Here is a 27220-nt window from a genome sequence, read left to right as displayed (position 1 = left end):
TTTTCCCTCACTCTGCCAACCTACTTTGGTGTTTGAAGCTCATGTGGGTGATTTCCGTGTGTGTAAGGCTAAAAGACCAAAAACTGAATTATTTCTTTGTGGAATGTGTATTTCTGATATTGGTCTCACTCAGCACTTGGAGAGCTCTACTGTGGGTTTAGCTTTCATTTCCTCAGCTGCACAGATCCTCTGGAGTGAGTCATTTTGGGGTAAATTGAGCGGTCTTCTTATTTCTGGGGCTCTCCTTTGTTGCTTGGCTATCTCTTTGAAAATGTTCTGTGTGTTTGACTTGCTTTGCCATTGGTATGTCTGTCATCCCACTATATAGTAGTTGTCCAAGCCTTGTTGTCATTATTCAAATAAAACTAGAAACTGCCATTTCTCGAGCATGAAAATGCAAGCTGGAACTAGAGGACACGAGAACTAGCGAGACCACTGACACAGGGATGGGGTTAGGAGTCAGTGAGGTTTATAGGGGGCAGTGCCTCTGACAGAAGAAGGTGGGGATGGGGTGGGATCAGGCCAGGAGAGTCTTCAAGTGGCAGAAAAGAGAGAAGGAAGCAGAGTTCGGCTGGTGCCGACCCAGTGGGATCCTCTAGGACTGGACTTGGCAGGTTAGAACTTATTGGCTGGTCACCATCTTAGCAATGGCTTTGACTAATTGTAGAATTTTAAGAGATATTCTGATCTTAGGAACATCACATTTACTGATCTTCTCTTGGAGTGCCTGGTTTTCTGTATTTTGTAAGCGAATCTATTTTGTCTGTGTTTGCCTGGAGTTCAGTTTCAGAGGGGGTCCCTGAATTCTGGAGGGGTGTAGTCCCTTGATTAGTGCTCCCTCCCCTCACTGTCCCCCCTCCCCAGCAACATCTGCTACAGGTGTGTAGAACAGAGTCTGACTGTCAGCAGAGAAAAGGTAATAACAGGAAGGTCTGGAAATAGTACAAGACTCTGGTTGTGACCATCCTTGCTGCTAGTGCCTTGGCAAAGGATTTGCAGAGTGGAGTATGCCACAAAAACTTAGTTGTGATTCAGTGTTGCCCGTCAGACATTATGGAGAGCTGGGGACGGTTCCGGCAGGTTTCTGTGACACTCAGTCCGTTTGTGAGTAGGGCCTTTGGTAGAATGGTGAACTCTTGCCCAGGAGCAGTATGTAATGCTTTTATTATCTGGGCCTTGAATACCCTCATCTTCAGAGAATTATTAGTCATAAGGATATCATACTATTATGGATATTATACTTGGTTATATTAACTTTACAATTTCGTTTCATAGTTCATTGATGTGAAAACCCTTTCATTCAAGGAGGAAAATGATCATTTAAACGATCAGAAATTCATAGCTAAAGGAAGAGTATCAGAAAATGCCAGGCCTCTTGTCTTTCCTCTCCCCGCTGTCCAGTCGACGGCCAGGCTCTGTTCATTAATTCCTGTGATTTGCTTCTAAGATCAGCTGCTGCCCTTCTGGAGCCCCAGGCTCTCTCACCTGTAACGAGGGACACTTCCTCTGTGTGGACACCTCAGCTGACTGGTGTCTCTAGTATAGCATTTCTTATTCTATATCTGGGTAATTTTGTACATGTTTTCCCCGCTAGATCGTTTAGCTTCTTGGACCTGGTCTGTTGAAATGGTCTTTCCATTCTCTACTCTGTGCTCTTATCTTCAGAGGCAGTGTGTATAGGGAAGCAAAACTAGGAGCTTTTGTCTTTCTTGTGTCTGGTGTGGAGGGGAGTTGAGCACAGTCCTAAAAGAGAGGGCATGCCAGGAAGGCCACATAGTAGCTGCTCTCATAGCGTATTTGTTCATGGCTTTGTCTGCTGTGTGAGATGTCCTTCTCCATCTTTAGCCTTTAGATGAAGCTCAGTTGCTGACTTTACCAATACCCTCCCCCACCCAGCTTTGGTAGAAAGCTGGCCGTTGGAAGTACTAGTCTTTCTCTTAGACACTACATGCCCATAGCCCTCAGTGTCTCTGCTTCCTCTCCTACAGAGGCTGAGGATAGGAAGATCAAGAAGGCACGGCCCCCATACTTTTCCAGGTGGAGACCTTTTCAATCAGAATGACAGACACATAAACAGAATAATTATAATATGGAAACTGCACAGACTGGACAGTTGCATATGGTTATATAGATTGTGTGAACTTGAGAAAGATGCCCCCTGGAATTATTTCCTGCCTGGCTGTATCTGGGGGTCCTGTGCGTAGAGGGAGAGGCATCTAAGCCAACCCGGGGATGTGTGATGAGAGAAGACTTCTCAGAGGAGAGAAACCTAAGCTATGTGTTAAGGATGAGTTGTTGGCAGGCAGAGAACACGCTAAGGGGAAGCAAGTCCAGGTGAAAGGGGACATTTCACATTCTATGCTGTGTTAGTTATTAGGCACCGATCTGCTCCCGCCGGATTACAAGCTCTCTGAAGGTGGGGAGAGGGTTTTGTCTTAGGCACCGTGCACATGGAATATTCTGAACTTTGGATGAATGAATGATTTCCTGTCTGCCTCAACCTTTTTGCTTGCCTGTTGAACTTACTGATTTATTCCACATGTTCCTGTATCCAGGACACTTGAATTTCTAAGAGCTGGGACCTGGTTCTCTGGTTTAAGTACTTCATCCTGTCACCACCACCACCACACTGCCTGTGAGCCTGGAACTCAGTGGAGTTCCTTTTTTTTTTTTGGATGAAGATGAGCCCTGAGCTAACTACTGCCAATCCTCCTCTTTTTGCTGAGGAAGACTGGCCCTGAGCTAACATCCGTGCCCATCTTCTTCTACTTTACACGTGGGACGCCTGCCACAGCATGGCTTTTGCCAAGTGGTGCCATGTCCGCACCCGGAATCCAAACCGGCAAACCCCGGGCTGCCAAGAAGCGGTACATGTGCACTTAAACGCTGCGCCACCGGGCCGGCCCCTGGAGTTCTTTTTTTTAATGTGTAACTCTGGGACTATACTTTGATCTAAAGAAAAAATAAACCAAAACCTAGTAAGGATAAAAGATTCATTAGTTAACAAATATTTAGTTGTCTATTTTAGGAAGCTCCTCCCCCCAATTTTTTATACTGTGGGTCATATAAATGATTCACATAGTAAAAAATAAAAAATTCAACTTGTAGCTGTTGAGCTAGTTGTTTTCTTATTTTTTGCCCCATTTTTATTATCTCCAAAATGGGCATGCTGCTCATGTGATTGTTAGTAGAATTATATGGGTTAATACATGTAGATGCGTAGACAAGCTCAGCAGGACAGTTGTGCTTTTTATCATAATTAGGTATGAGCTCTTAGTAACAGGACAAAGACCACGAATTGATCTGGCAACACTGAATTGGTGGAGGAGACCAGAGACTCAAATGTTTCCATCTGCATCTCTTTGGCATTGATCTTCCTTTTTAAAGATTTTTCCATATTTGAAACTTTCTCACTTCTCTGTCTGAGAAGAAACGTGGTACACAAAATGTCAAATCAACAAGAAAGTCAGGAAAAGCCTTCACACTGGAAAAGTATATTTTGTGTAAATGAAGTCGGGAATAAAGGCGAATGACTTGGCCTCCATGTTGACTTGTTCAAATCTGGCAGCTTGGGCCAGCCCTGTGCCCAAGTGGTTAAGTCCATGTGCTCCACTTCGGTGGCCCAGGGTTTTGCTGGTTCAGATCCTGGATGTGGACATGGCACCGCTCATCAGGCCACGCTGAGCTCAGTGGCACCCCACATAGCACAGCCAGAAGGACCTACAAGTAGAATATACAACTATGTACTGGGGGACTTTGCAAAGAAGAGGAAGTTAAAAAAAAAAAGATTGGCAACAGATGTTAGCTCAGGTGCCAATCTTTAAAAAAAAAAAATCTGACAGCTCATGATTTTCAAGGTACATTAAGATTGTTGATGGAAGTAAAGAGTGTTAGGTTCACACGACCAGTGGTGATAAGCAAACATAACAGGCTGATCTGCATGTGAAGTCGGGATGACAGTTGAAGCAAATGAACGTACCTTTCTCTTGTACGTGACATTTGACTTCCATGCACTTTGCCTGGGAAAGATTAGAAGAAATCCCGGGAGAAACATCAAGTTGTCTTCATCTTATGCCTCTCAAAACAGGAATAGGCAAGCTAGGCTTCTGTTTATGTGAAGACTTTGTAGATTAATTTTTCTCTCCCTTTTATCTTATTTACAAGAGACCTTGGAGGGCTTGACGCTCAGCAATTCTGCACTGAAGAAGAGCTATTTCAGTAAATTTTTAAAGGGTTGTTTGGAATCCAGACAATGACATCAGGAACATACACTAAAAAGTTTGCCCGGTTTTTTTTGAGGAAGATTAGCCCTGAGCTTACATCCCTGCCCATCTTCCTCTACTTTAATGTGGGACGCCTACCACAGCATGGCTTGCCAAGTGGTGCCATGTCTGTACCCAGGATCCGAACCAGCGAACCCTGGGCCACCGAAGCAGAACATGTGAACCTAACCACTGCGCAACCGGGCCGGCCCCAGTTTGCCTGTGTTATTGATCTTTAGGAGGTAGAAAGGAGAAAGGTGGGGAGAGAAGAAACCAATCTGATAAGAAACATCTTAATTTTTCTCTCTTGGGGGAAAGTTTACCCAGTCAGAGAGGGGAGGTGTCTGGGATAAGTGAGGATAAAACTGAGGGGTAAGAGGAGGTTTTGTTTTCCTGAATTGCATATTCATACTTTTCATGTCCTTTGGGAGCTGACTCGAAATCTACTGGGCCTTCCAGGGGCCCATCCTGTCAGGGCTGCAGACAGATGGCTGACGGCAAGCAGGCTGGATGTAGAGAATGGCAGATGCTGTGGTTTTGGCAGAGGGAGCCCTGGTGAGGCAGAACCAGCTAACATGAATGCCCACTGATAAAGCCAAGCCAGACCAGTCACAGACTGCAGCCACAAATGCCAGCAGGGGGACTAGGGTATCACTCTATGGACTAGAGGAGGCAGAAGGCATTTGTGCCCCAGGATCCCAACTCTTCCCACGCCCCCATCCCCACCCTCCATTTACCCAGTGCCATTTTAAGGAGGGAAGCAAGAAGATGATGAAGTTATCTGGGAACAAAGACACCTTTATTCAAGAGAGAGTTCACAGCACTTATATGAACTTTTAAATTATAAAATTGGACTAATCTCAAAACAAAACCAGACATTTCCTTTTTTTTTCCTTCTAATTCTCTATTGGGAGGTACCTTAGGAGATGGGTCAAATTAGTTGTAAATTAAATTTAGGGAGTTACATTTTTCTCTGTCCACTTAAGACAGAATGAGAAATCTTGTGGCCACGTTCACTTGATTCATGCATTGGACACCCTTATTTACTGCCTTCTCTGTCCCAGGCACTGGGGAAGCAGAGACGTTAGCATGGGCATGGGCCCTGCCCTCATGGAGCTTATAGCTAGTATTGGAAGACAGAAAATGAACAAACAAATTCCGTGAGGTGGTAAGTGCAATGGAAGAAAGAATGTGGAATAAATAAGCTGGGGACTACAGCAGAGGTGGTGGGCCAGGAGTGCTTTTGTAGAGAAGTGATATTTAAGCTGAGGCCTGAGTGATAAGAGGGAGTTACAAGGCAAAGACTAGGGGAATAGAATTCTAGGTAGAAGGAAAGGCAGGTACCAAGTCTCTGGAGAGGGGACAGAGCTGATGGCCTTTGAGGAATGGAGAGAAGGCCACTGGGAGTGGACTTTCAAGAGCAAGGGGGAGATTGGTTGCCAATGAACTGGAGAAGTGAGCTGGCGTGAGACCACATGTGGTGGATCTGTATGCCTTGGGCCAAGGTGTTGTGAGTCTTGAAAATGCTTAGGACAGGCAAACTACAGCTTCATAGAAAACTGCACCTCTCCCAGGGCTAACTGTTCAAAGACTCATCATGCACAGTGAGTCAGCAATGGGATTTTAAAGCCGGTGTCCCTAATTTGTGCCCCGTCTCGTGGTCCAAGGAGCGACGAAGAACATCTATCCTAGCAGCAGAGGGAATTGCCACGGAGAAGTCACTGGGCTGGGATTTTAAGCCTGTCAATCTAGCCCATGTGGAAAAATCCTCTGAACTAAGTATTTGAAACACAGCTTTGCTTTTTTGTTGTTTTAACTTTTATATATTACATTTCCTTAAAAGCACGTTTTGTCTTCACTTAATTTACATGATGAATTTTTATATATCTGAGGTATAAAATGGGTTTCGAGGAACAGAAGCCCAATTTGTATTGCTGTACGTATTGGAAACGAGGCTTTAAATTACTTTCAGCCACCGTGCTGGAGCCAACTAGGTTGTAAATATAGCATTACCGGCCTGTGTCTCTGCTCGCGCGCTCTTGTTCCTGGAATGCTCTGCTCTTTCTCTGCACAACCAAATCATACTCATTCTTATCAGCCTAGTTCAAATGCTTGCTTAATGAAATCACCTTGTTTTCTGGCCCTATATGAGACTGGCATTCATCTTTGTCCTCTCAATTCCCATATTTCTTGGTCTCTCTTGTTTCTTTGCCTCTGGTAACATTAGTAAACTTAAGCCTTAGACTGTGTACCTTTCCCTTCCTGCTATCAAGCAAAACGCCTTATATCTAGGAGGTGCTCAATAATTGTCTGAATGAATTCAGCACTCAACAATATTTTAAATCATAAATAGTCTATGACCTATTACTTTTCTTCCCATTTTCTCTATCCCTGAAAAATGAGAAAAGAGAAACCAGTAAGTAGTAAGAAATCCTGACCCATCAGTGTCACTTTCCCTTTGTGTTTATTTCTTTTGAATTCTTGGGTAGAAATGGATCACAGATGCTATATTTGGAGAGATGTGGTTTGCGCAAAATGGGGTCTAGAAAAGGCCTCTAAAATGTGTCTGCCAAGGCTAGAATAATCACATTTTGCATTTGCACAGCATTTTCATTGTGTGTGTTTGATTAGGAGAAACAGTTAGCCCAAGTGCTTCCCCAGCCGCTGGACTGCTTTGTGTCTGGGTTCGGAAGGGTTATGAAACATCTTTGTAAATATAGGGTAGAGGCCAGGGTTGAACTTGAGAATCTTTTCGGAAGGGGAGTGTGTGTGTGTGTGTGTGTTGTGTGTGTGTGCATGTGTTGTGTGTGTGTGTGTGCGTGTGTGTGCGTGCACGCATGCCTCTTGTTACGAAGCTCCATGATGATTGCTTTGTTTTCCTGGAAATTTTTCTGGAGGCAAAGAGAAAACCACCTTTACATACTTTTCAAGCACACAAAAAATTAGGAAAAAGACATAACCAACTTCTTAACTTATGTGATAAGAGCCTGAACACCTATGTTTGCTAGGAATTTTATGTCATGTCTTGTTGATACAGAAGAAATTGAATCTAATATTTTCTTGAGGTGCGAGTTGGGGATATAATCAGGTTGTTAACTGTGAAAGAACTTAGTTTATATGAGGGGTCAGCAAACTATGGCCTGTGGGCCAAATCTGGCCTGTGAGTGAGTAATGGTTTTTATATTTTTAAGACTTTTGTGTTTTAAAAAAATGAGACAGAAGCTATATGTGGCCCAAAGCCTAAAATATTTACTACGTGACCCTTTATAGAAAAGGTTTTCCAACTCTTGATTTATATAATCAATTTCTGTTTCACGGATGAAGAAACCAAGGCTCAGATGGTAGCTGATTTGTCTTAAACTCATTGAGGCTGCCTGTTCTAGTGGAGGGAGAATTGGATTCAAGTTTCTGTAGACCTGGCTTCTAGTCATATCTTTCATTTGACCTAATATACTTTCGCGATTGTTAATAAAGTGTCGTTCTAGAATTCACAGGGTAATGTCTGCAATGCAATTCTAATACTAACTACCCAGAGTTAGGTCCAATTTTACAGATTAAGGGCACAGTTCCCTGCAAGACTGCCTTTGTACCAGCTGCAAGCTCCAGGGTTCCTAGACCACCTGCACTTCTGACCAACTGGCTAGAAATTTGGGGGTTCCCATTATCCCCTCAGTTTCAATCATAATCTAGAATAACTCAGAGAACTCAGGAAAGCACAATACTTATGATTACGGTTTTATCATAAGAGATACAAATCAGGACTAGCCAAATGGAGAGACATATAGGGCGAGATCTGGGAGGGTCCCACATGTGAAGCTTCTGTGTCCTCAGGACATGTCACCTGAGCTTTGGTGTCCCTAGTTTTTGTTGGGGTTTCATTATATAGGAATCACTAATTGGATCATTGGCCACATGACTGAACTTAGTCTTCAGCCCCCCTCCCTCCCCAGAGTCAGGAGGTCATTCTGGCTCAAACCTCAACCCTCTAATCCCATAGTTAGTTTTTCTGGCATAGTCAGCCCCCATTCTAAAACCATCTAGGGGCCCACCATGAGTCACCTCATTAGTGCAAACTCAGGTGTGGTCGCAGGGGCCCACCATGAATAACAAAGACACTCCTATCATTTGGGAAATTCCAAGGGGTTAGAGGCTCCCCAGAGGACGCCAGGACAAAGACCAAGTTCGTTATTAGACAACAATGTCCAAGGTCTGACACTTTCCACAGAGCTAGTTACAGAGGTGCTGCAAAAATGATCTTACCACTTTAATAGGTTTCTGACTTAGGAAGACTAGAGTATTTCTTTCCTAAGAATTTCTACTGTGAGATAGTGTAACTTCTTTGCAAGGGAAACGGACTAGATGGATCTTGAGCATCTTTTGGAATTTTGGACACTTTTATTTGAGTTGGGGGAATTATTGCAGTTTAGAGTGAAGGATTTTGCTTCTCTTTTGCTTAAGGCAATCAAATGTTTAGTAAAAATTGGCCTTAATGTTAACTCTCCTTTTGTGTTTGTTTATTTCAAATTCTTGATTCCCTGAACCTTATTTAGTTTCCACTAATATTTATTTATGTATATTATATAAATAGAAGAGGAAAAATTTTCCTCTACCCTTCTAGGTTCTTTTGGCTGGTCTAATAATTAAACTGACATGAGACAGATTAACAGGAGAAAAACAAATTTAATTATGTACATACAGGAGTCCCATAAGATTATGAGACCCAAGGGCAAATCGGGCAGTTGAGGCTTACATGCCATGCTGAGCTAAGGAATGGGATGGGGGCCTGGGGCTTCAAAGAGGACGAGGAGATTTCACAGGAAGGTAAGAAGAGCAGATGTTTGGTAGTCAGATGTTTGCCCTGCCATACACATAGGTCATTCAGATCAAGTTATCTCCGATAATAGCTCTCCTTCTGAGCCAGCCCCCTATCTAAGTCCTTTTAGGGAGTTAAGGGAGAGGTACAAATTTTTCTTAATCTGCTGGGTCTTGATTGCCTTCAGCTCAAAACAATCCATGTGCCAAAGTGTCATATTTTAGGGTCATGTGTTCTATTCCCCTTCACTAGTTATAATAAAATAACAAATGAAAACTGTTATATATTACTATAATAATATTTATGAGATAGGAACAAATTTCAAAAGTCTGTTAAGATTTTTCATTTTCTTTCCAAAAATGATCTCCATGTAATTAGTTTATGTAGTGACTAGAAAGGAGGAGTTGTCTTCATTTCTATCTGCTCACCTGCCAGTGGGAGGTCTAGCGTTGTCGCTGCTTCCTAACCCGTAACTTCCACATCCTTATTGCCATAGACACACTTGTGTGAGTGAAATGATGAGGAATTTGGGTCATCAGTAAGATGAAAATACTACTACAGTGACACGGACACAGTGAGTAGGGAAGATATTAACAGGTGAGGTAGAGCCACGGAGTGGCTGAGGCCCATCGACGATGGACAGAGGATGGTGGGAGTTGCTGGGTGTGCGTCCCTGTCCTTTGGACTCCCTTTCCTGTTTCTGTGGGTCGGGGGCATGTATACCATAACTAGTCTGCTTCCTCTGCCCCTCCCTTGTTCTTCACCCAGCCCCTTGTTCACATCTTCTGGTGGGCCTTCTGTACCATCTGATCTGTTCACTCTCCAACCCTGGTGGAAACTCTAAAGGGAGGAGGAGTTGCTTCTTTATTTAGCAAGTCACCTTCCAGCTACTTCTGGGCTTCATTCAAACCAACCGGCCAAATGTTGCCATGAAGACATTCCTTTGTCAGATATGGCCTCCCTGGGTCTGGGGTGGCATCTGGTGGCATCTGTGCCAGAGGCATCTAAAACCTTGGGCAGCTCGGGTGATCTATACATGAATAGTGTCTCTCCCTCCTTTGACCTTAATTGCTCATCTGTCTTACAGGAAAAAATAGGTTCTCTGTGTGCTCCTTTACAGTATTGGTTGGGATTTCTGGTTATGAATAATTTATAGAATAATTCAGGGGTGGCTTCTGGAACCCAAAGACCCCAGTGCAGCTGGGATCTAGCAGGGCACTGTACCCAGGATCCAAAAAGCTGTTGAAACAGTTTCTGTTGCTCTCCGTGCAGCTGCTTCATCCTTATCTGCAAAGAAATTCTTTCTCTGTTTCCCTGTCCCGTGGGTGGGTGGAAGATGGCCGTCCAGAGACCTGGAGTATGTATGTTAATAGGGTAGCCACATGCAGAGAACATCTCCCCCAGGTGCCATGTCAAAGTTTCCAGAAGAGAAACTCTTAGTGGCCCGACTTGGACCAAATAGCCATCCATGGTGCGAAGAATTGTGATGGATGGAGGGGGTTGCACAATACTGACCTGTCCTGTATGTGTGAGGGGAAGGGGTCAGTTACCAGACAACGGAGAGGCCTTTGGTTCAGCACAGGGTAGGCATCTTCAAAAAGCCCCCACCGCAATAGCCATTTATTTATCCGTTCAACACATACTTACAGGCCACCTACTGTGTGCTAGGCATTATTAAGGATGACGAGGATAGAGCCGTGAACAAGACAAAGTCCTTGTCCTTATGGCCTTGGCCGTCAGCTGTCTTGCCTGCATTTCGACTTTGCAGCGGGCAAACTTAGTGCTTGTCCATTTGCCTCCTCCTGTTTCTCTTTATTCTTTCCTTTCACTTTGGTTTCTTTCTCAATAGATATTTATTGAACTCCCACTATCTGCTGACACTGTAGTTGTTTATATGGGGAAGTTGTAAGCATATACTCTCATTTTGTGTGGTGGTATTTTCAAAATACATTAACTCAGGATTCATCTCATGAGTCTGAAATAGAAACTTTAGTCATAATGTGCTTTGCAATATATGGTTGAATGCTTTCCTTAGGCAATACATTGTCAACAAATCTGTCATATTTTGAAAAGGTTAATGTTTTTCTCCAAAGCAAGATTGGGTCAAGATGAGGCCACTGAGGTAGAAGAAAGTTATCTGAGTTTTGGGGTGTGGGGAACTATCATTATTTCAACCTGGAATAAAAGTCTAGGTGTGGCCATGTTGTAGTATGGAACAAAGCATGAGAGGTGCTTGGGAGACACTATTTCACGGAATTCTGTCATCACTAATTGTTGGTGTCAGTGTTTTTCACCCCAGTATGTACTGTCTAACGTTTAGATTCTTGTTTGGAAACCCTGTTGTTTCTATGGTTACTTCTGTCAGTGATGCTTTTTGTGCCCTAGGCTCCTCTTCTATCCCATTACGCAATGATTCTTCTCTTTTCTGGCCCACGCATTCAATCCAAAAAGCCTTACAGAGTTTTGTTTTGAGGTCTTTCTCATGTCCATGCTTTTCCAGTTCCCCACTCAGTTCATGCTTTTCTCATTTTGCTTCTAGATGGTAGGACTAATTTCCTGCCCGATGTCCTCGTCTGCGAATCCTCCCTTCTCTCTGCTCCTACCTCACTGCCACCTGCGTGTCTCTCCTGCTGAGAAACCCTGTGCGGCTTCCTCTGACCTTCGGGCGGAAGTTGAAGCTTCTCTGCTTGGACTTTAAGTCATCTCCGGTCTGGCCACAGGCTATTTTTTCCCAAGCTTCCTTTCTATTCTTTTCCAGTTTGGACCCTCAGCGCTGGGTTTTATTTGTTTTTTAATTGGCCCCTGATACATTTTGTCACCTTGGGCCTCTTGCTAAGCTCTCCTTGACTTTAACCAGACTGTCCTCCTCTTGCCTAATATAAACCTTACCCAAGCTTTACGACTTTTACCTCTGTCCTCACGCTGTTCTGACCGGCTCCCCACCCCAAGCACCAAGTAGCTGCTGACCTCTGACCTCCTTAGCACCTTCAAGCCCACTTTAGTTACTTGGTCATAAACTGTGGTACACTGGTACCCGGGTTACACCTTAGCACCTTAAACTGGCTAACACTTTTGAGAGCAGGAGTCAGATCTTTCGTTTTGTTGTTCCCAGCAGCATCTGACTAGTAATTTTCAACTGTGGCTGTCCATTAGTATGACTTCAGGAGCTTTAAAACAAAATAAAACAAAACAAGTCAGCATCTGTGAGGGCTGGGCCCAGGATCTGGTTAACTGGGAGAGCGCCCTCAGTGATGGTTACGTGCAGCTGGAGTTGAGAGTCACTCCGTGAACACAGTCTTGGCAATGAACTACTCTGACCCACACTGGTATATGGAGTTTGACCCCTCTGTGCATATCACTGCATCTCTGCCTGGAGAATTCAAAGTGACCCTTTATAAGACTTGAGTAAAAATGACTTATTCAGCCAGCAAATATGAGTGCCCGTTATGTGCCAGGCACTGCTCTGGGTGCTGAAGTCACTGCAGGGAATAGAACATGTCCCTGCTGTCCTGCGGCTTCTGCTCTTGGCCGTGGGAATACAGACCATAAATAAATACTGTCAGGTAAAGATGATAAAGGCTGCGGAGGAATACAAAGCAGGATAAGTGGGCAGAGAGAAAAGCAGTATTTTTATATAGGCTAATTTCAAAAATATTCCCTATCTGTCTTAAATCACCAGATGCTTTACAACTAGCCTCCTGTGATTCAAGGCCAGGAGCCCAGGCTCTCGGCCAGCCGGTCCCCAGGTAGGGACCCCAGCTCTCTGCTGCCCCGTGTCCGTAAGCAGAAGGCAGACCAGTGTCCTCTGGAGCCAGGGGGACTCCAGAGGGCGGAGGGCTGAGGGGCCGAGGAGAGGGTCTACGGCTGGGGTCCTGTAATGAGGAATGACCAGGGCGCTGTGGATGTACACCTGGCCTGTGACCAGGGAGTGGGCTATACTTTTCACCATAGTGTGTCAGCTTTCAGTAAGCAACTTTACATTTTGGTTGTCCCCCTCTTATGGTAAAGATTATAATAGGATTCTAATCACTTTAAAAAGATGACATACATAATAACCAAAGCTTTCTCTTTCAAAATATTTCTCTATGTCAACCAACATTCTTTGCAGCTGTGAAGTGGATGTTTACTGAAATGAGATGCAGTTTCTTAAGTACTCTGCGACATCCATTTCTTTGACAGGTGGGAAGCATGGCAGATATTAGAACAAACGTATATTTAAGGAAGAGGAAAGAGGGCTTCATCTGTAGGGCATTTATTTTTCTGTGATCCTTTGCTTCAGGCACCCCTCCCGAAGTCAGTTCTTGAGGTGGGTCGCCCCTTCTAACGAGGGATACTGCCTTGTAGTTGGAGCCTCCTGTGTGTGCGCATGCGCATAGCAGTTTTAGTAATGAGTCTATTATTAGTCTCCATGCTGACACTTCCTTACGTGAAGGTTGTGGCAAGGCTGAACTCACCGACAGAGGCTTGACTATAGGACTGAAATAAAATCCTAGGGAGGTAGACTTGCTTGTGTCTTAACCGCAGAAACAGTAATTTGAGCAATGAAATGAAAGATCACGCAACCCTCTATAAGCTGGAATTAGTAAAGCTCCTGAACTCAGGCTGCCAGGCACATCTGGGGAGAAAGCAGCTGGTCCCTTCAAGATAATAGGGGAGCAAGCCATTGACACTGAGGTTTGGGAATTTCATTTTTAGAGCACAGAGATGTGCTTTCGCCAGTACTTTCTGCAGTGACTGAACGCAGGGCACATCTCTTTTGCTGTCATCTCTCTGTTCCTAAACATATCAAAGAAGCCAAGAAAACCTAGCTCCGGAGCTCAATCCCTGGGCCTTGAGGGGGAGCTTACCTGGGGGAGAAGGGAGGCTCTGGCCTCTGCTCACCCCATCCCTTCTGTCCACGTGCCCCTCCCCGCCCCGCCCTCTGGAGCCCGCAGTGGCGCCCCTCGCTGTCCCTGCCTCCGCCTGCCGGCCGCACGCTGCAGCCATCCGGGAGGGAGCGAGGGAGCGAGCACAGGAGGGGCCGAGGAGGAGGCAGTGCGGAGGGAGGCCGCTCTCGCCCGCGCCCGCGGGAGAGGTTCCCTCCCGGCCCGGGGACGGCCAGTGGGGTGGGGCGCGGGGAGGGGGCGGGGAGGAGCGGGGAGCAGCTGCGGCGGCGGGTCTCCAGGGGGAGCCAAGGTACATAGGCGGGCCCAGCATTGCCCAGAGCATCCTTTCCCAGCTGGTCCCCGCCCGCCTGCAGCCCGTGCTCGCTGTCTCCTGCCTGGCGTGACTTCTTTGTGTTTTGTTTTCTGCCCGCGCCTCTTCTCTGCAGGACCTGTACGTCCTTCTTCGGGCTATAAGAAGGCAGATGATGAGATGTCCCGGGCCACGTCTGTTGGAGACCAGCTGGAGATACCAGCCCGCACCATTTACCTCAACCAACCGCATCTCAACAAATTCCGTGACAACCAGATCAGGTAGGATACGGCGGCTGAGAGACGCAAGAAGCAGTTAATTCACAGCTAGCATGGGGCTCATCTTCCTCTTGTTAGCTTTTCCACGCTAGTCTAGCCAGCCCTCACCCCCATCTGCTTTCTCGAGCCCCTTCCACTCCCCTCCCCCCCCACCCCGCCCCCACCTAGAGCGTGGCGGTCCACACCATCGCTTCCAGTCAGGTCATGTGAATACGGCCTTTACCTTTCTCTCCTTTGCATCTGTTCTGTGCTCAGGCTGTGTGAGCCCCCAGGAAGTTTTATTCTTATGCCCCTAACAAAAAATGAGGTCTCTTACCTTTTCATCCCTGAGCTCCCTTCCAAGAATTCCTTCTAGTCCTGTTTTAAGCCAATTGATAGCTCTCCTTAGCAATTTACAGACCATAATGTGGGGAAGTCCTTTATAAAGGAATCCCATAGGTCACAAGGACTCACGTTCAGCTCTAAATGGTCCAGGACATTTGTTAAGAGGTCTTTATTGCTGGGAAACTTTGCCCAGAGTTAGCAGAGAGATGGATGGAAGCTAACATTTAAGTGTCTACTTTTTGCTGGCCACTGTGTCAGATGTATACTAGCTTTGTAAATCCTCATAACCTCTTGAAGAAAGTGTTATTACCTTCAGATCAGGAAACTGAGACAGAAAGATGTTATATAATGTACCTTGGCTATATAGCTACTAAATGACAGAGCTGGAAATAGAACCCAGGCTACCCAACTACCAAGCTCAAATTCTTTCTGCTGTGCAAAGCTAGGTCTTTAGGCACAGGTGTTAGTACGTTTTCAAATTTCATTAAACTTTCAGGTTTAGAGAACTTTATCTCTGGGAGTGACTTTAGAGGAGGCAGTTCTGAGAGTGGCTTGGAACACCATGTTCAGGTATAGAGAAGTTAAATGATTGATCAAGTTACACGTAGATTATTGACAAACCTGAATTCCAATCCAGTGTTCTTTCTTGAAAGCTCTGGCTAAAACTTTGTTGCTATTATATGTGTAAGTATTCCACTACAGCATTAGCACTTGTACAGGCTGCTGAGCCTGACAGCTTTATTTGGGAAGGTTTGGCCACTGTACAATATTGTAGCTTGATAGGATTTGGGGTAGAATAATGGTGCATATTATGTGAAGATGATACCTTCATTTATTAAGAGAGTGTTAGATTATCCTGGCTTTATTTTGAATTTTAAGAATGACCCTTGGGGCATATTTTATACTTAAAAGTGTAGCTTAGAATAGCTGAGGCTAACTTCAAGAATGAGTGGGCTTGGTTTAAGGTATAGGGCATCAACCACAGTGAGTTACCACTTCACACGTTAGGATGGATCTAATAAAAAAGATGATAACAAGTGTTGGCAGGGATGTGTAGAAATGAGAACCCTCATACATTGCTCATGGGAATGAAAAATGATGCGGCTGCTGTGGAAAACAGTTTGGCAATTTCTCAAAAGGTTAAATGTAAAGTTACCGTATGATCCAGCCATTCCACTCCTAGGTGTGTATACCCAAGAGAAATGAAAACGTATGTCCACACAAAAACTGGTATGCCAATGTTCATAGCAGCATTATTCATAATAGCTAATGAGTAGAGACAATCCAAATGCCTATCAGCTGATCCATGAATAAATAAAATGTGGTAGATCCATTCAGTGGAATATTATTTGGCCATAAGAAGGAGTGAAGTACTGACAAATGCTACGACATGGATGAAGCTTGAAAACCTTATTCTAAGTGAAAGAAGCCAGTAACAAAGGGCCTCATGTTGTATGATTCCATTTGTATGAAATGTCCAGAAGAGGCAAATCTCTGAGACGTAGGATAGATTGGTGGTTTCTAGGGCTGAGGAAAAGGGAAGAAGTTGTGGAAGGGGGAGTGACTGCTAATTTGCATGGGGTTTCATTTTGGGGTGATGGTTACACAACTCTGTGAATACGGTTAAAAGCATTTGGAATCCTGCACTGCTAATATAGTTCCATTTTCTCATACCCTCTTATATGTGTTTCTATTGAATTACTTTTTAAAAGATAAGAAGATTATTGTTGGGCCAGCCTGGTGGTGTAGTGGTTAAATTCGTGTGCTCTGCTTTCACAGTCCAGGTTTTGTGGGTTCGAATCCCAGGTATGGACCTACACACCACTCATGAAGTCATGCTGTGGCAGCATCCCACATGCAGAACAGAGGAAGATTGGCACAGATGTTAGCTCAGCAGCAGTCTTCCTCAAGCAAAAAGAAACTGGCAATAGATGTTTTCTTAGGGCCAATCTTCCTCACCGCCCCGCCAAAAAATAAATAAACACTTTATATACATTAAACAAATTATTGTTATTTTTTATTGAGCTAATATTTGTTTATAACATTATATAAATTTCAGGTTTACATCATTATTTTTGACTGCTGTGTAGACTACCTTGTGTTCACCATCAAAAGTCTAGTTGCCATCTGTCACCGTACACACGTGTCCCTTTGCCCCTTTCATCCTCCTCCCACAAGATTATTTTAAAAGTGACTTATACAGTATAGGATATGGAATTAAAGAGTTGTTTTTCTTTTTAAACATTAGGATATTTTCAAGTGGTATTTTTGCTTAATTCCTATTAATTTTTCTAATTTTGGTATCCATTGTGCGTGTGGAAAGCTGGGAGAATGAAATAGGAGTCTTTGTTTTTGTCTAAATTCTCTAGTTTCCATAGAAGGTGAAGACTTTTAAAAGCCTTGGTGATGGGGCATCATAGCCTGTTCTGTAATCAAGACTCAAAGCTGACTTTTGAGGCTGATTTTATTATTATTCTAATTGAAGAGAGATTTCAAGTGGCTACCTCTTGTACAGTTTCATTTGTGCTTTTTTGGGGTTGGGGAGGAAGATGTGTGTGTGAAGGTACAGTGAGTTGGCCAGGATTAAAGTAGGTAGATACCAACTATTTAAAGCCTTACGTAAGTGTATAATTGAATGAGTTGAAATATTTTAAATATTAAAATTCACACAATTTCTGAGTTCCTGGCTTATACTGTAAGTGTAAGTTTCCGAATACACTGCATAGGGTCTAAGAAATGAAAATGTGGCCCTTGCTGTCCTATAAAATGGCCTTTGAGTATTTGCTTTGCCTGGATTGTATATTTAAATGGGAATTACTAATGAGAATGTGACTTTGGTTCATTAAGGAATTGATCATGAAGTTCCTTGACATTATAGTTTAAGGATTTTATACAATGTTGAGCAATGTTATTTTAGCACTTTAATATTGCCGAAGTCAAGTACTGATTTTTTAAAAATCAGGCTTTTTATCTTGGCCGTGAATGTTTGCCAAAAGTTGATGAAGCTGTTCAAAGGAATACTCCTATGAAAGGGAATTGGTAAAGGATTTTTTCCCTTAATATAATTTTTCTTGAGAAAAGAGCGAGTTTTTCTTGGAGGCAGGGGCATGGAGGGTTTATCCCAGGCTGTTTGCTTCTGAATCAAGGTTTTTGAAGAGAAGGGACCACGTGGGACAGACAAGGCTCGTGCCAGTCCCTGAAATCAGGGATTTGGACGTCTTGGGATGCTGCGTACCTCAGGAGACGGGCCCTCTCCGGAACAGAGTTCTCTCACTCACCTGCCCCACGCCAGGCCCTTTCTGACTTACAGCCTCACAAATCGTGGCAGTTGCTCCGTGACTGCTTCATGAGTAACTGGCGCTTTGACTTCAGGAAAGGGTCCAAGTTTGCTAAGGAGGGGAGTGGTTGGTGGGCACTGGGGGCGGTGGTTGGGTGGTGCAGTTCAGGACAGGAATTGAAGGTCTAGGGTTAATGTTTGGACTAGCATCCAAGAGGCTGGACCTGGTGAGTAGGAGGGAGAAGGTGGCCACCAGGGTTGACTGCAGGCTTGGCACCCCCAAGCCAACGCACGACCTGGTAACTCCAAATTCCAGGCAAGTTCTTGAAATTCTGGGAGGGTCTGTGCCATGTGAATAGATGTCTCTCCAAACCTTGTTCTTGTTCTTAACACTGCACACAATACCAGTGTTTGATCTGAAGCTGTGGTAGGTTGAAGTTTTCCGTTATTGAAGCCAATGAATTTTGATTATCATAATTACGGAGAAATATGACATGGTCTTTTTCTCCTAGGCATCGATTTTCTAGAGCCTTAACTGTGAGAGCATTAACATTTATCCTCTGGAAATGAATAGTAGTTAATGGAATATTGCAATGTACATATGTGTATCTAGGATTGTATATATGTCCACCTAACAAGATCCCTTCTTTCTGAAGTATTAATCCTATCTCCTTTTAAATATTTTTAACAGCTTTATTGAAATATAATTCACCCATCTAAACTGTGCAATTCAACGCTTTTTAGTGTATGCACAGAGTTGTACAACTGTCACTATCGTCAATTTTAGAACATTTTTATCTCTTCCAGGAGAGATCCCTTACCCTTTGCTATCCGTCTTGCTATCCCTTCCTCCGCCAGCCCTAAGCGACCACTAATCTACTTTCTATCTCTATAGATTTCCCTGTTGTGCACATTTCATGTGAATGATATCATCTCCTTTTAAGTGTTTTAAATAAAACATTAAATGCTTACAGAATGCTTACTATTTAGAGGAACCTGGTGGCAAATCTTAATTTTGTGCATCTGAATTTTGAAAAGTGTTTAAAGTTAAAAATGTTGTTTCTTCCCAGAAAACTTCTTGAAATAATTTGCTAATCAAAGGAAGAGGCATTATTTATGTAATCAAGATCAGGCATGTGCAATGTTTTTATGTGATTATCAGCATGCCCTTTGAAATAGTGAGTTTCAAGGCTGTGAGGGCAGTTTTCTTCAGCCTTTGAAACGAGGTCTTCAAAGGAAGTTAGGAAGGTTTACAGATACTCAGTTTTGAAAGAGTCATCCATTTCAGATGGGAGTTTTAGCTACCAAAAATCTTCATTAGAGCAATGACTTGAGCTCTGCCCAGCTGTTGCATTTCTTCAGATTGGTTTGTAAAGGAAAATTGCTTTATATGAAGATTCTGTTGGTTTTGCCAAGATAAATTTAAAATAGAATTTTGCCTTTACAGCGATGGGAATTGAGCACTGTGTGGTAGGTTTTACAGTATCATAGTTTTACAATGTTAAGCTGGATCCTAATATTTGAGAGGGTATTTTTGTCTTGAGGAATGAAGAGAACAAGCCTATCTGCAAACACCAGTTTGTGCATGAATAGTAGTGGTAGATGACATGTGTCGCACTAGAGCTAATACCATTGAGTGCTTCAAGGGTGAATGACTCTCCTGGAAACGTTGAAAGCTGGATAATTTAGGTAGGATCTGGTCTTAACACTTATGCTACTTACAACTTAACAAAGAAACAATACCAAGATCCTAGCAGCGAATCCTAGTAGATCCTTTTGACTCACGTAAAGATTCTTGTTTTAAAAACCAAGGTTGACACATCTCATTTGAGAGAGATGTCCTTGTCAAGTTGGGCAAGGTAAACGTGTATAAAAACCCTCATCAAGAGTAATTGATTATATTGAAAGCATTCCATTTACCTACTTTAAAACAGCCTCAAGATTTTCCTCTGTGTACACTGCTTTTATTTATGTTTACGTATTTTTAATAAAAATTGTATGTTAAAGCTGTACAAAATGATTTTATATACATATACGTCGTGAAATACTACAGTCAAGCTAATTAACGTGATCTCTTCACATAGTCCCCTTTCACTCTTTTTAATTTAGAGGCAGATATACTTGATTACTCTCCAGACCAGACACTCCCATCCTGTATTTTCTGAAGGAGTGTCACAGCATATCTGAGTCCTTAATTTATATATACCAGTAGCAATGAACTCTGTAGCAGGTTCTTGTAATTAGAATTTTTATCTCGTTTACACCCGTGAACAAAGCTTTTGAAGCATCTTGCAGATAAAAATATTCAAATTGGGGACCTTTGGCGCTGTGTACTTCAGGTAACCCTTAAAGGCGTGAGCTTTCTTGAAATGTATTTTTAGAAACAGAAAAGCGTGTCAGCCTTGGGCCGGTTTTGTATTTGATGTTTCTAAGGAAACAGCAAATGTGGAGGAGAACAGACTCTCATGGTGCTTTCTTTATCAAGTTGACCCTTGTGTGGGTGGATATGGAGCATATTCTGACTTTAAGCAAAGAAATATCTATGCCATTCCCATTTGTGAAAACAGGTCAAGGCATTTGGTTTGAGAGTTTCAGTCAGGGACTTATTTTCCCTCTCCACTGTGCCCGAATTCTGTTAACTCTTAGTGTCTGTCAGCTTGTGAGCACCTCTGGTTCTTATGTTACCACACAAACGGCACGATCTGCTCGCCGTGAGACAAAAGCCAGTCATTGAGAAGCAAGATGATGGCAGAGAAAGGGCTTTTTATTGCAGCTTGCTAGCACGAGGGAAGATGGCTGAGTAATGTCCAAAAGAACCATCTTAAGGGGGCACAGACTCTTGAAGCAGTTATGTAGGCCAGTGGATTATAGAGGAGTGGTTAGGAGTGTTGACCCTCTGGTGTTCCAGACTGGGAGTCACCACACCAGATCTTTCAGTTGTCGTTGATGATGGCTATCAGCATGGACTGTTTGGGGAGCCGCCACATTCCTAAGGAACTCAAAAGAAAGAAGGTATCGTCTTATCACAGCTGGGAGGTACATACACAAACAGGGGTCATAAAATCTACAGAGCAGGTGGATCTCCTGGAGGGTGCAAATCCAACTGGGTTAGTTTGTCAGAGGTCATTCAAAGTTACCACGTGGTCTCTTTTCTGCAATATGGCTTTCTTTATGTCAACCTTGTGTTGAGCCGGTTTCACTTATAGATAAAAAGAAGCATCAGGATTTGTGAAAAATGCAAGTTAAAATTTAACTAGAATTGGAGGAGACTGAGGAGATATGACAGCTAAATGCAGTGTCAGTTCTGAATCAGATCTTAGAACAGGAAAAGTCCGTTGGTGGAAAAACTGGTGAACTTTGAGTAAACTCTGTAGTTGGAGTTGTATTGTGCCAATGTTATTTAACTGGTTTTGGTCGTTATATTATGGCAATATAAGATATATCAACATTCTGGGGAAACTGGGTGAAGGGTATATGGTAACTCTCTGTATTATTTTTGCAACTCTTTTGTAAGTGTAAACTTATCTCAAGATAAAAATATTTGAAAAATTAACCAGAAGCATCTGGGAGAGTAGGAACTAAATGCTAAGCTCTTGAGTCTTTCTGTTGGTGCTTTGGGAATGTTTGGGTCCTTTATTGGAGGCAGACGACACTGACGTACATCTTCACATTTGTTGTGCTGGGTAGATGGGAAGACACTCACTCCCTGGGTATCCCACAGCGTTCCCTTAGATGGCAGCACTGAGAGTTTGTTTGCCTGATGTCTGATCGAGGTGTACAAGTTGAAAAGTAGATAGCAGTGTGGGCTGCAGAAAGTTCTGTGGTCGGAGGTTAGTCATGTGGGCTTTTGTGCTGTTCTCTGGAAAGTAGCATCTAAGTGTCTATTCTACTACTTATGGCTGAGTCACTCAACAGACAGCAAAAGCCTACTCAGAAATGCTAATCAGCAACCCTTTCAAGAGGGACAATGCTTAGAGAGAACAAAGGAGAGGTCTGCTCATTGTTGGGATGCAGGGATGCTTTACAAAGAAATTTCCTGAAATCCATGAGGTTGGGTTTGATCATTTAAATGCTGATCTATCCTTTTCTCTTAAATGAAAGCCAGCTCTTCAAAACTTGAATCATAGGTTTTTAGCCACCTTTACTACTTTATATCACATATAGTTAGAAAAGCATTTGGGGTTGAGTTTGGGATGTCCTCGGTCATTCTGGGGGATGATTCTATGCATCTTCACTATTTCTTACACAAACTGTCTTTCCAGAGGCTGCTGGTGTCAGCTTTCAGGACCACCCGACACAGACATCAGCTTGCGAGTGGGCCTGGCTCTGTCACATAAGTTCTGTATCTGCATCAGTGGTCTCCCAACTTTTTTTTTTCTTAAAGATTGGCACCTCAGCTAACAACTGTTGCCAATCTTCTCTTTTTTTTGCCCCTGCTTTTCTCCCCAAATCCCCCCAGTATATAGTGGTGTATTTTTAGTTGTGGGTCCTTCTAGTTGTGGCATGTGGGACGCCACCCCAACATGGCCTGATGAGCAGTCCCTTGTGCTCACTCAGGATCTGAACCGGCGAAACCCTGGGCCGCCGAAGCAGAGCATGTGAACTGAACCACTCAGCCACGGGGCCAGCCCCCTCCAAACTTTTTTGATCGCATGCCCATCAGTAAAACTTTTTGCCATGAACTTTAAATATGTATATTTAAATATCTATGTCTATGTATTATTATTATTAGTTATTATCTCAAGACCCCATAAGTACTTGCCGAGGTTCTCAGTTAAGAATTATGGATGCAAATCCACATATTGTTAATCATCTTCTTGATTATTTTGAATATTTTGGCTGACATCAGAGTTGATTAAATTGTTCTAATGTTTAACCTAGTAAAATGGTTTTGGAGAGCCTTTATTAGGAATAGATGTGTCAGTTCTGCTGTTTTTTATTTGCTTATCATTTTCAATCTGTGGTTTGTTTCATTTTGTGATTTTTAAGCCACTTGTTCTTTTTGGGAGGGTGAGTGTATTTGAAATTAGGTAAACTAATCCATAAACCCACCTAGCTGGACACGGAAACTGAAATATGTAGTAATAAGCAGAGAGAACAGGCAGGGAGGCTCCCGCTTCTGTTACCCGCTTCTTAGTCGGCTCAGGCCGCCATCACAGAGCGCCATGGACTGGGTGGCTTAGACAGCAGACATTTATTTTCTCACAGTTCTAGAGGCTGGAAGTCCAAGGTCAGGGTGTCAGCATGATCCGGTTCTGATGAGGACCCTCTTCCTGGCTCGTAGACAGCCGCCGCCTCGCTGTGTCCTCACATGGAGAAGAGAGAGGGACCAAGCTCTCTGGTGTCTCTTCTTGTAAGGACACTAACCCCATCACGGAGGCCCACCCTCATGGCCTCATCTCAGTTTAATCACCTCCCAAAGGCCCCATCTCCACATACCATCACTTTGGGGGTTAGGGCTTCAACATCTGAATTTTCAGGGGACACAATTCAGTCCATAGCACTTTACTCCCCCCCCCCCCCCCCAATTAGGGAGCTTCTCCTTCAACCATATTACATAGGACTGTGTGGGGGCACCAGTGTCAATCCATTCAATAAATGTTATTAAAGCTTAAGTTTTTGGAGGTGCATATACCTCTAGGCTCTAATAATATCTTCCCACACCTCACTTTGGAGCCATGGGCTTTAGATTTTCTTCCATGGAGAAAAATTGATGTGGTCAAACCCAGTCTGACCCTGACTTTAGGCCTCAGCACTACTGAGACATAGTAACAAGACTCAGGCACCATTTCTAATGCTACATTTGGTATGTGGTATATAGGGAAGCATTTCAGTCCTCCTCTATCGGGGGGGACGAGTTGTGGCTGGGTGGTTAGTTGCAGCCCTGCAGGGCTAGGCAAGTAGAAGAATGAGGGAAAGCTTGCTGGTAGGTGATTAGTAAGCTGGGTTGACAGAGGAGTAGATATCAGCCTGAAAGATAAGGTGCGGTTCATGTGGGGAGCCATGCTAGGCTTGGGGAACAGCACGTGCAAAAGTATAGAGGAGTCTAACACTCGCATGCAGGCCTTTCCAGAAATAATGTGGGGGAAGTTGGGGACGATGGATGATGTGTGTGAGAGGACAGGCTACCAGAGATGGGTTAGTGTAGCCAGGAAAAGCTTTTGAAGGGGCAAGTGGCAGCACTCCTCTGGCTCTGGCGTGTGTCTGCGCCCACATGCACTGCATTTAGAAGTTCGTTAGGCCATTGTGATTGCCCAGGGAGAGGTGTGAGGCTGTAATGTTGTAGGAGAAGAAACAGTCAGCAGGGAGGTTAGAGGTGGGCTTGTGAGTGGGTGAGGAGCAGACAGCGTGGTGCCCAGGGTTCCAGTTTTGGTGACTGGCAGGTGGTGACAGTGTTTCTCATATTCCTGAGGGTTTTGGTTTTTTTTTTTAAACTATTTTCAGCAGTGGGTTGGGGCAAGTCATTGACCTCAAAATGGCACAGACCCCCCTTTACCTCAGAATTAGACAACCCCAAGGGACCAGAGGGAGATGGGGTGCCCTCTGTCAGCTGTGTCGTGAAGGATTGTAGCTGTCTTTTCGTCTCCCTCTTCCAGCAAGGTGGAGCAGAGCTAGCTCTGCTGGAGAGAGACTCCAGCTTTGGACAGATCCTTCTCTGCTGTAGATGTGTTTGATTCCAAGATCCTGGACTTAGTAGACAGGAACTGTGGTAATGCTGCGCCTCACAGGGTGCGAAGAATTAGATGAGATTGTGTATGTACTCAAGGTGCAGTATTAGAGGTACCGTGTCCGGAATGGCTGACAGTCTGAACTAGTTGTTACTAATATTGTTCTTTTATGCAACTCATGTCGCTCACTATCTGGTTATTTGATAACTGAAATGTTCAGATGATAAGCTATAACTAGGGGAAAAGGAAAGTGGACTTGAGTGTTACCCTGTGCAAGGAACACAGAGTGCCTGGAGAGTAAATATGCAGGTTAAAGAATAACAAGGTAAGTCTTGGCTGTTAGGGGCTTTTGTACATATTCTTTCTAGCCTGCAACTTGTCCAAGTAAGTGTGCTGCACCGGAGTCTAGGGCAGGCTGAGATGTGTTCGTGTGTTTGTGTATATGTCACAAATCAGCACAGGGACTGGGGCTCCTGGTGTACCGAGCAAGCGGAGGTGGGTGTAAGTTCACGTTGCATTCTCTGTGACCTCCCCCTCAACCGAACAGTGACTCAGATGCTTTACCACAGAATCTAGAAACCTGAAACTTGGTCCTCGTGGAGACCTAGAATGTTTTCGAGTTATGAACATAAAGTCTGTGTCTTTCTCTCCCTCCTCTTTTTTCCCCTTTCTTCCTTGTTTTGGACTGTTAGCTTTTCAGCCGTTGGACCCTGGTTTGGATAGTATCTCTAAGGAATTTGGCACTGTGCCTGAGGTTTAATCTGAATGCTTAATTGTAAATTTAGTTGTATAAAAGAATATTCTTTAAATTATCCAATCAAATATATTACTTCTTTAGTTCTATTCAAGTAAAAGGAGGGGGTGCTTTGAGAGTATTACTCTGCAGCATATGAAATGTGTTACCAAGCTCTGACAATTTAAAAATAGAGCTCCTTAAAACAGTAAGGCTATGTGCTGAGTAGTATCATAATTACTTCCCCAGTATTCCACCTTTGTTAAAACTGTCTTATATTAATTTTTAATGTTACCTTTACAAATTAGAGTTCATTAATCATTCTAGTGTTGATATATGAGTCAATGGAATGATTTCATATGATGACTATGCCAAGGGCGGACAGAAACATTAACTTCTCTCAGTGTTGCTGTTTTGCCTGCCAGCTGTCATTGCCGCTAGAATTTCTATAAAGCTTTGTTCACAGGATATCCTCAGACATTGCAGAAGAAGTAATTTCAAGTACAGGAGGGAGGAGGTGTGTGTGTGTGTGTGTACCACAGTCATTCTCTAAATGGAGGTCTTGACATGGGTTAGCCATGTCTGTAAGCTAAACATTGTAGATATTGTAGAGTCAGGGAACTCCATAGCAGAAAATAACGTAATGGGATCTTCCTACTGATGGCTTTACCAGTGTCCTTCCACATTCTGTAAAAATGTATACACACGTACGCACACCCCAAAATTCTTTCTTAATGCTTATAATTCATTTGGCCTACGCATGAGCATCTGTCTCCATTGGGAACTTATTAATTCACCCGCTAAACCGTTCTAGTCCATGCTTAGCTGGTATGGAAAGTTCTTCCTGTACGCCTGAACTTACAACTGTGTAGGCCCCAAAGCAGCGTAAATATTTTTCTCACCGTAACAAATCGTTAATTCTAACATCGCATTTGAATTAGTGTTCATGAACTGTCATGCATTTACTGGTGCTCTGAATGTTTAGTGTAATAGCGTAGACTCATTTGTAGAGAGGAGCTTTCAGTATTGTCCCAGGGAGTATGTGTGGTCTCCTCATGTGTTGAGTTTTCTACTATATTCTTGAGAAAGAGGGAGTTTTCTTATTTCATGAAGTTAATTGATGACTGCTTTAATTTACCTTGTTCCTGTACTCAACAAAAATTAAAATGAGCATTGGAGAAGCTTTCTGTATTTTTGCCCTTAAAACTGTATCTAAAAACTGTGTTAACATGTGTAAACTTTGAGGAAATGCTGAGAAAGCTGGATGTTGTCAGTCAGCTACTGACAACTTTATCATGTGTTTCTATTCCAATTTCTGAGGACCACGTATTTCTAGTTTTGTGGTCCATTTGCTTGTATTTTCTTTGATGGTTCACAGGCACAATACAGTGTTCCAAAATTTTGTTTTCATACGTTATATGCTTAAACAGACAAGAAGCTATTTTTCATACAGTGCTGGCATTTGCTGTAGAGTAAAATAAGTGTTTTTATAGAAACCAACCCGTGATATTTAACGATTTTGGAATAGTGGATTGCTTTAGAAGAAAGTTAGTTGACTTGGATTTTAAATCAAAATACTTTGTATATAGTTTGAAAGTATTGATTTAACATTCTTTACAATCAAACTTATTTCCTTACATAGTAGTTGAAGATAAATTGATTGAGTCATATGGTTTTTTGAACTGTTGTG

General features: G+C 43.3%; 1 protein-coding gene across 1 annotated transcript in view; it reads left to right on the top strand.

Moving 5' to 3' along the window:
- ATP8A2 (ATPase phospholipid transporting 8A2) overlaps positions 1-27220 on the top strand; it is a 589227-nt gene that overhangs the window by 83408 nt on the left and 478599 nt on the right. The window contains exon 2 of the mRNA XM_046664988.1: positions 14387-14531. Within this exon, the coding sequence (XP_046520944.1) occupies positions 14387-14531 (145 nt within the window). The remainder of the gene's footprint in view (positions 1-14386; positions 14532-27220) is intronic.

This window comes from Equus quagga, chromosome 6 (assembly GCF_021613505.1).
Source record: "Equus quagga isolate Etosha38 chromosome 6, UCLA_HA_Equagga_1.0, whole genome shotgun sequence".
Classification (NCBI taxonomy): Eukaryota; Metazoa; Chordata; class Mammalia; order Perissodactyla; family Equidae; genus Equus; species Equus quagga.
This window is presented reverse-complemented; position numbering and strand designations above follow the sequence as displayed.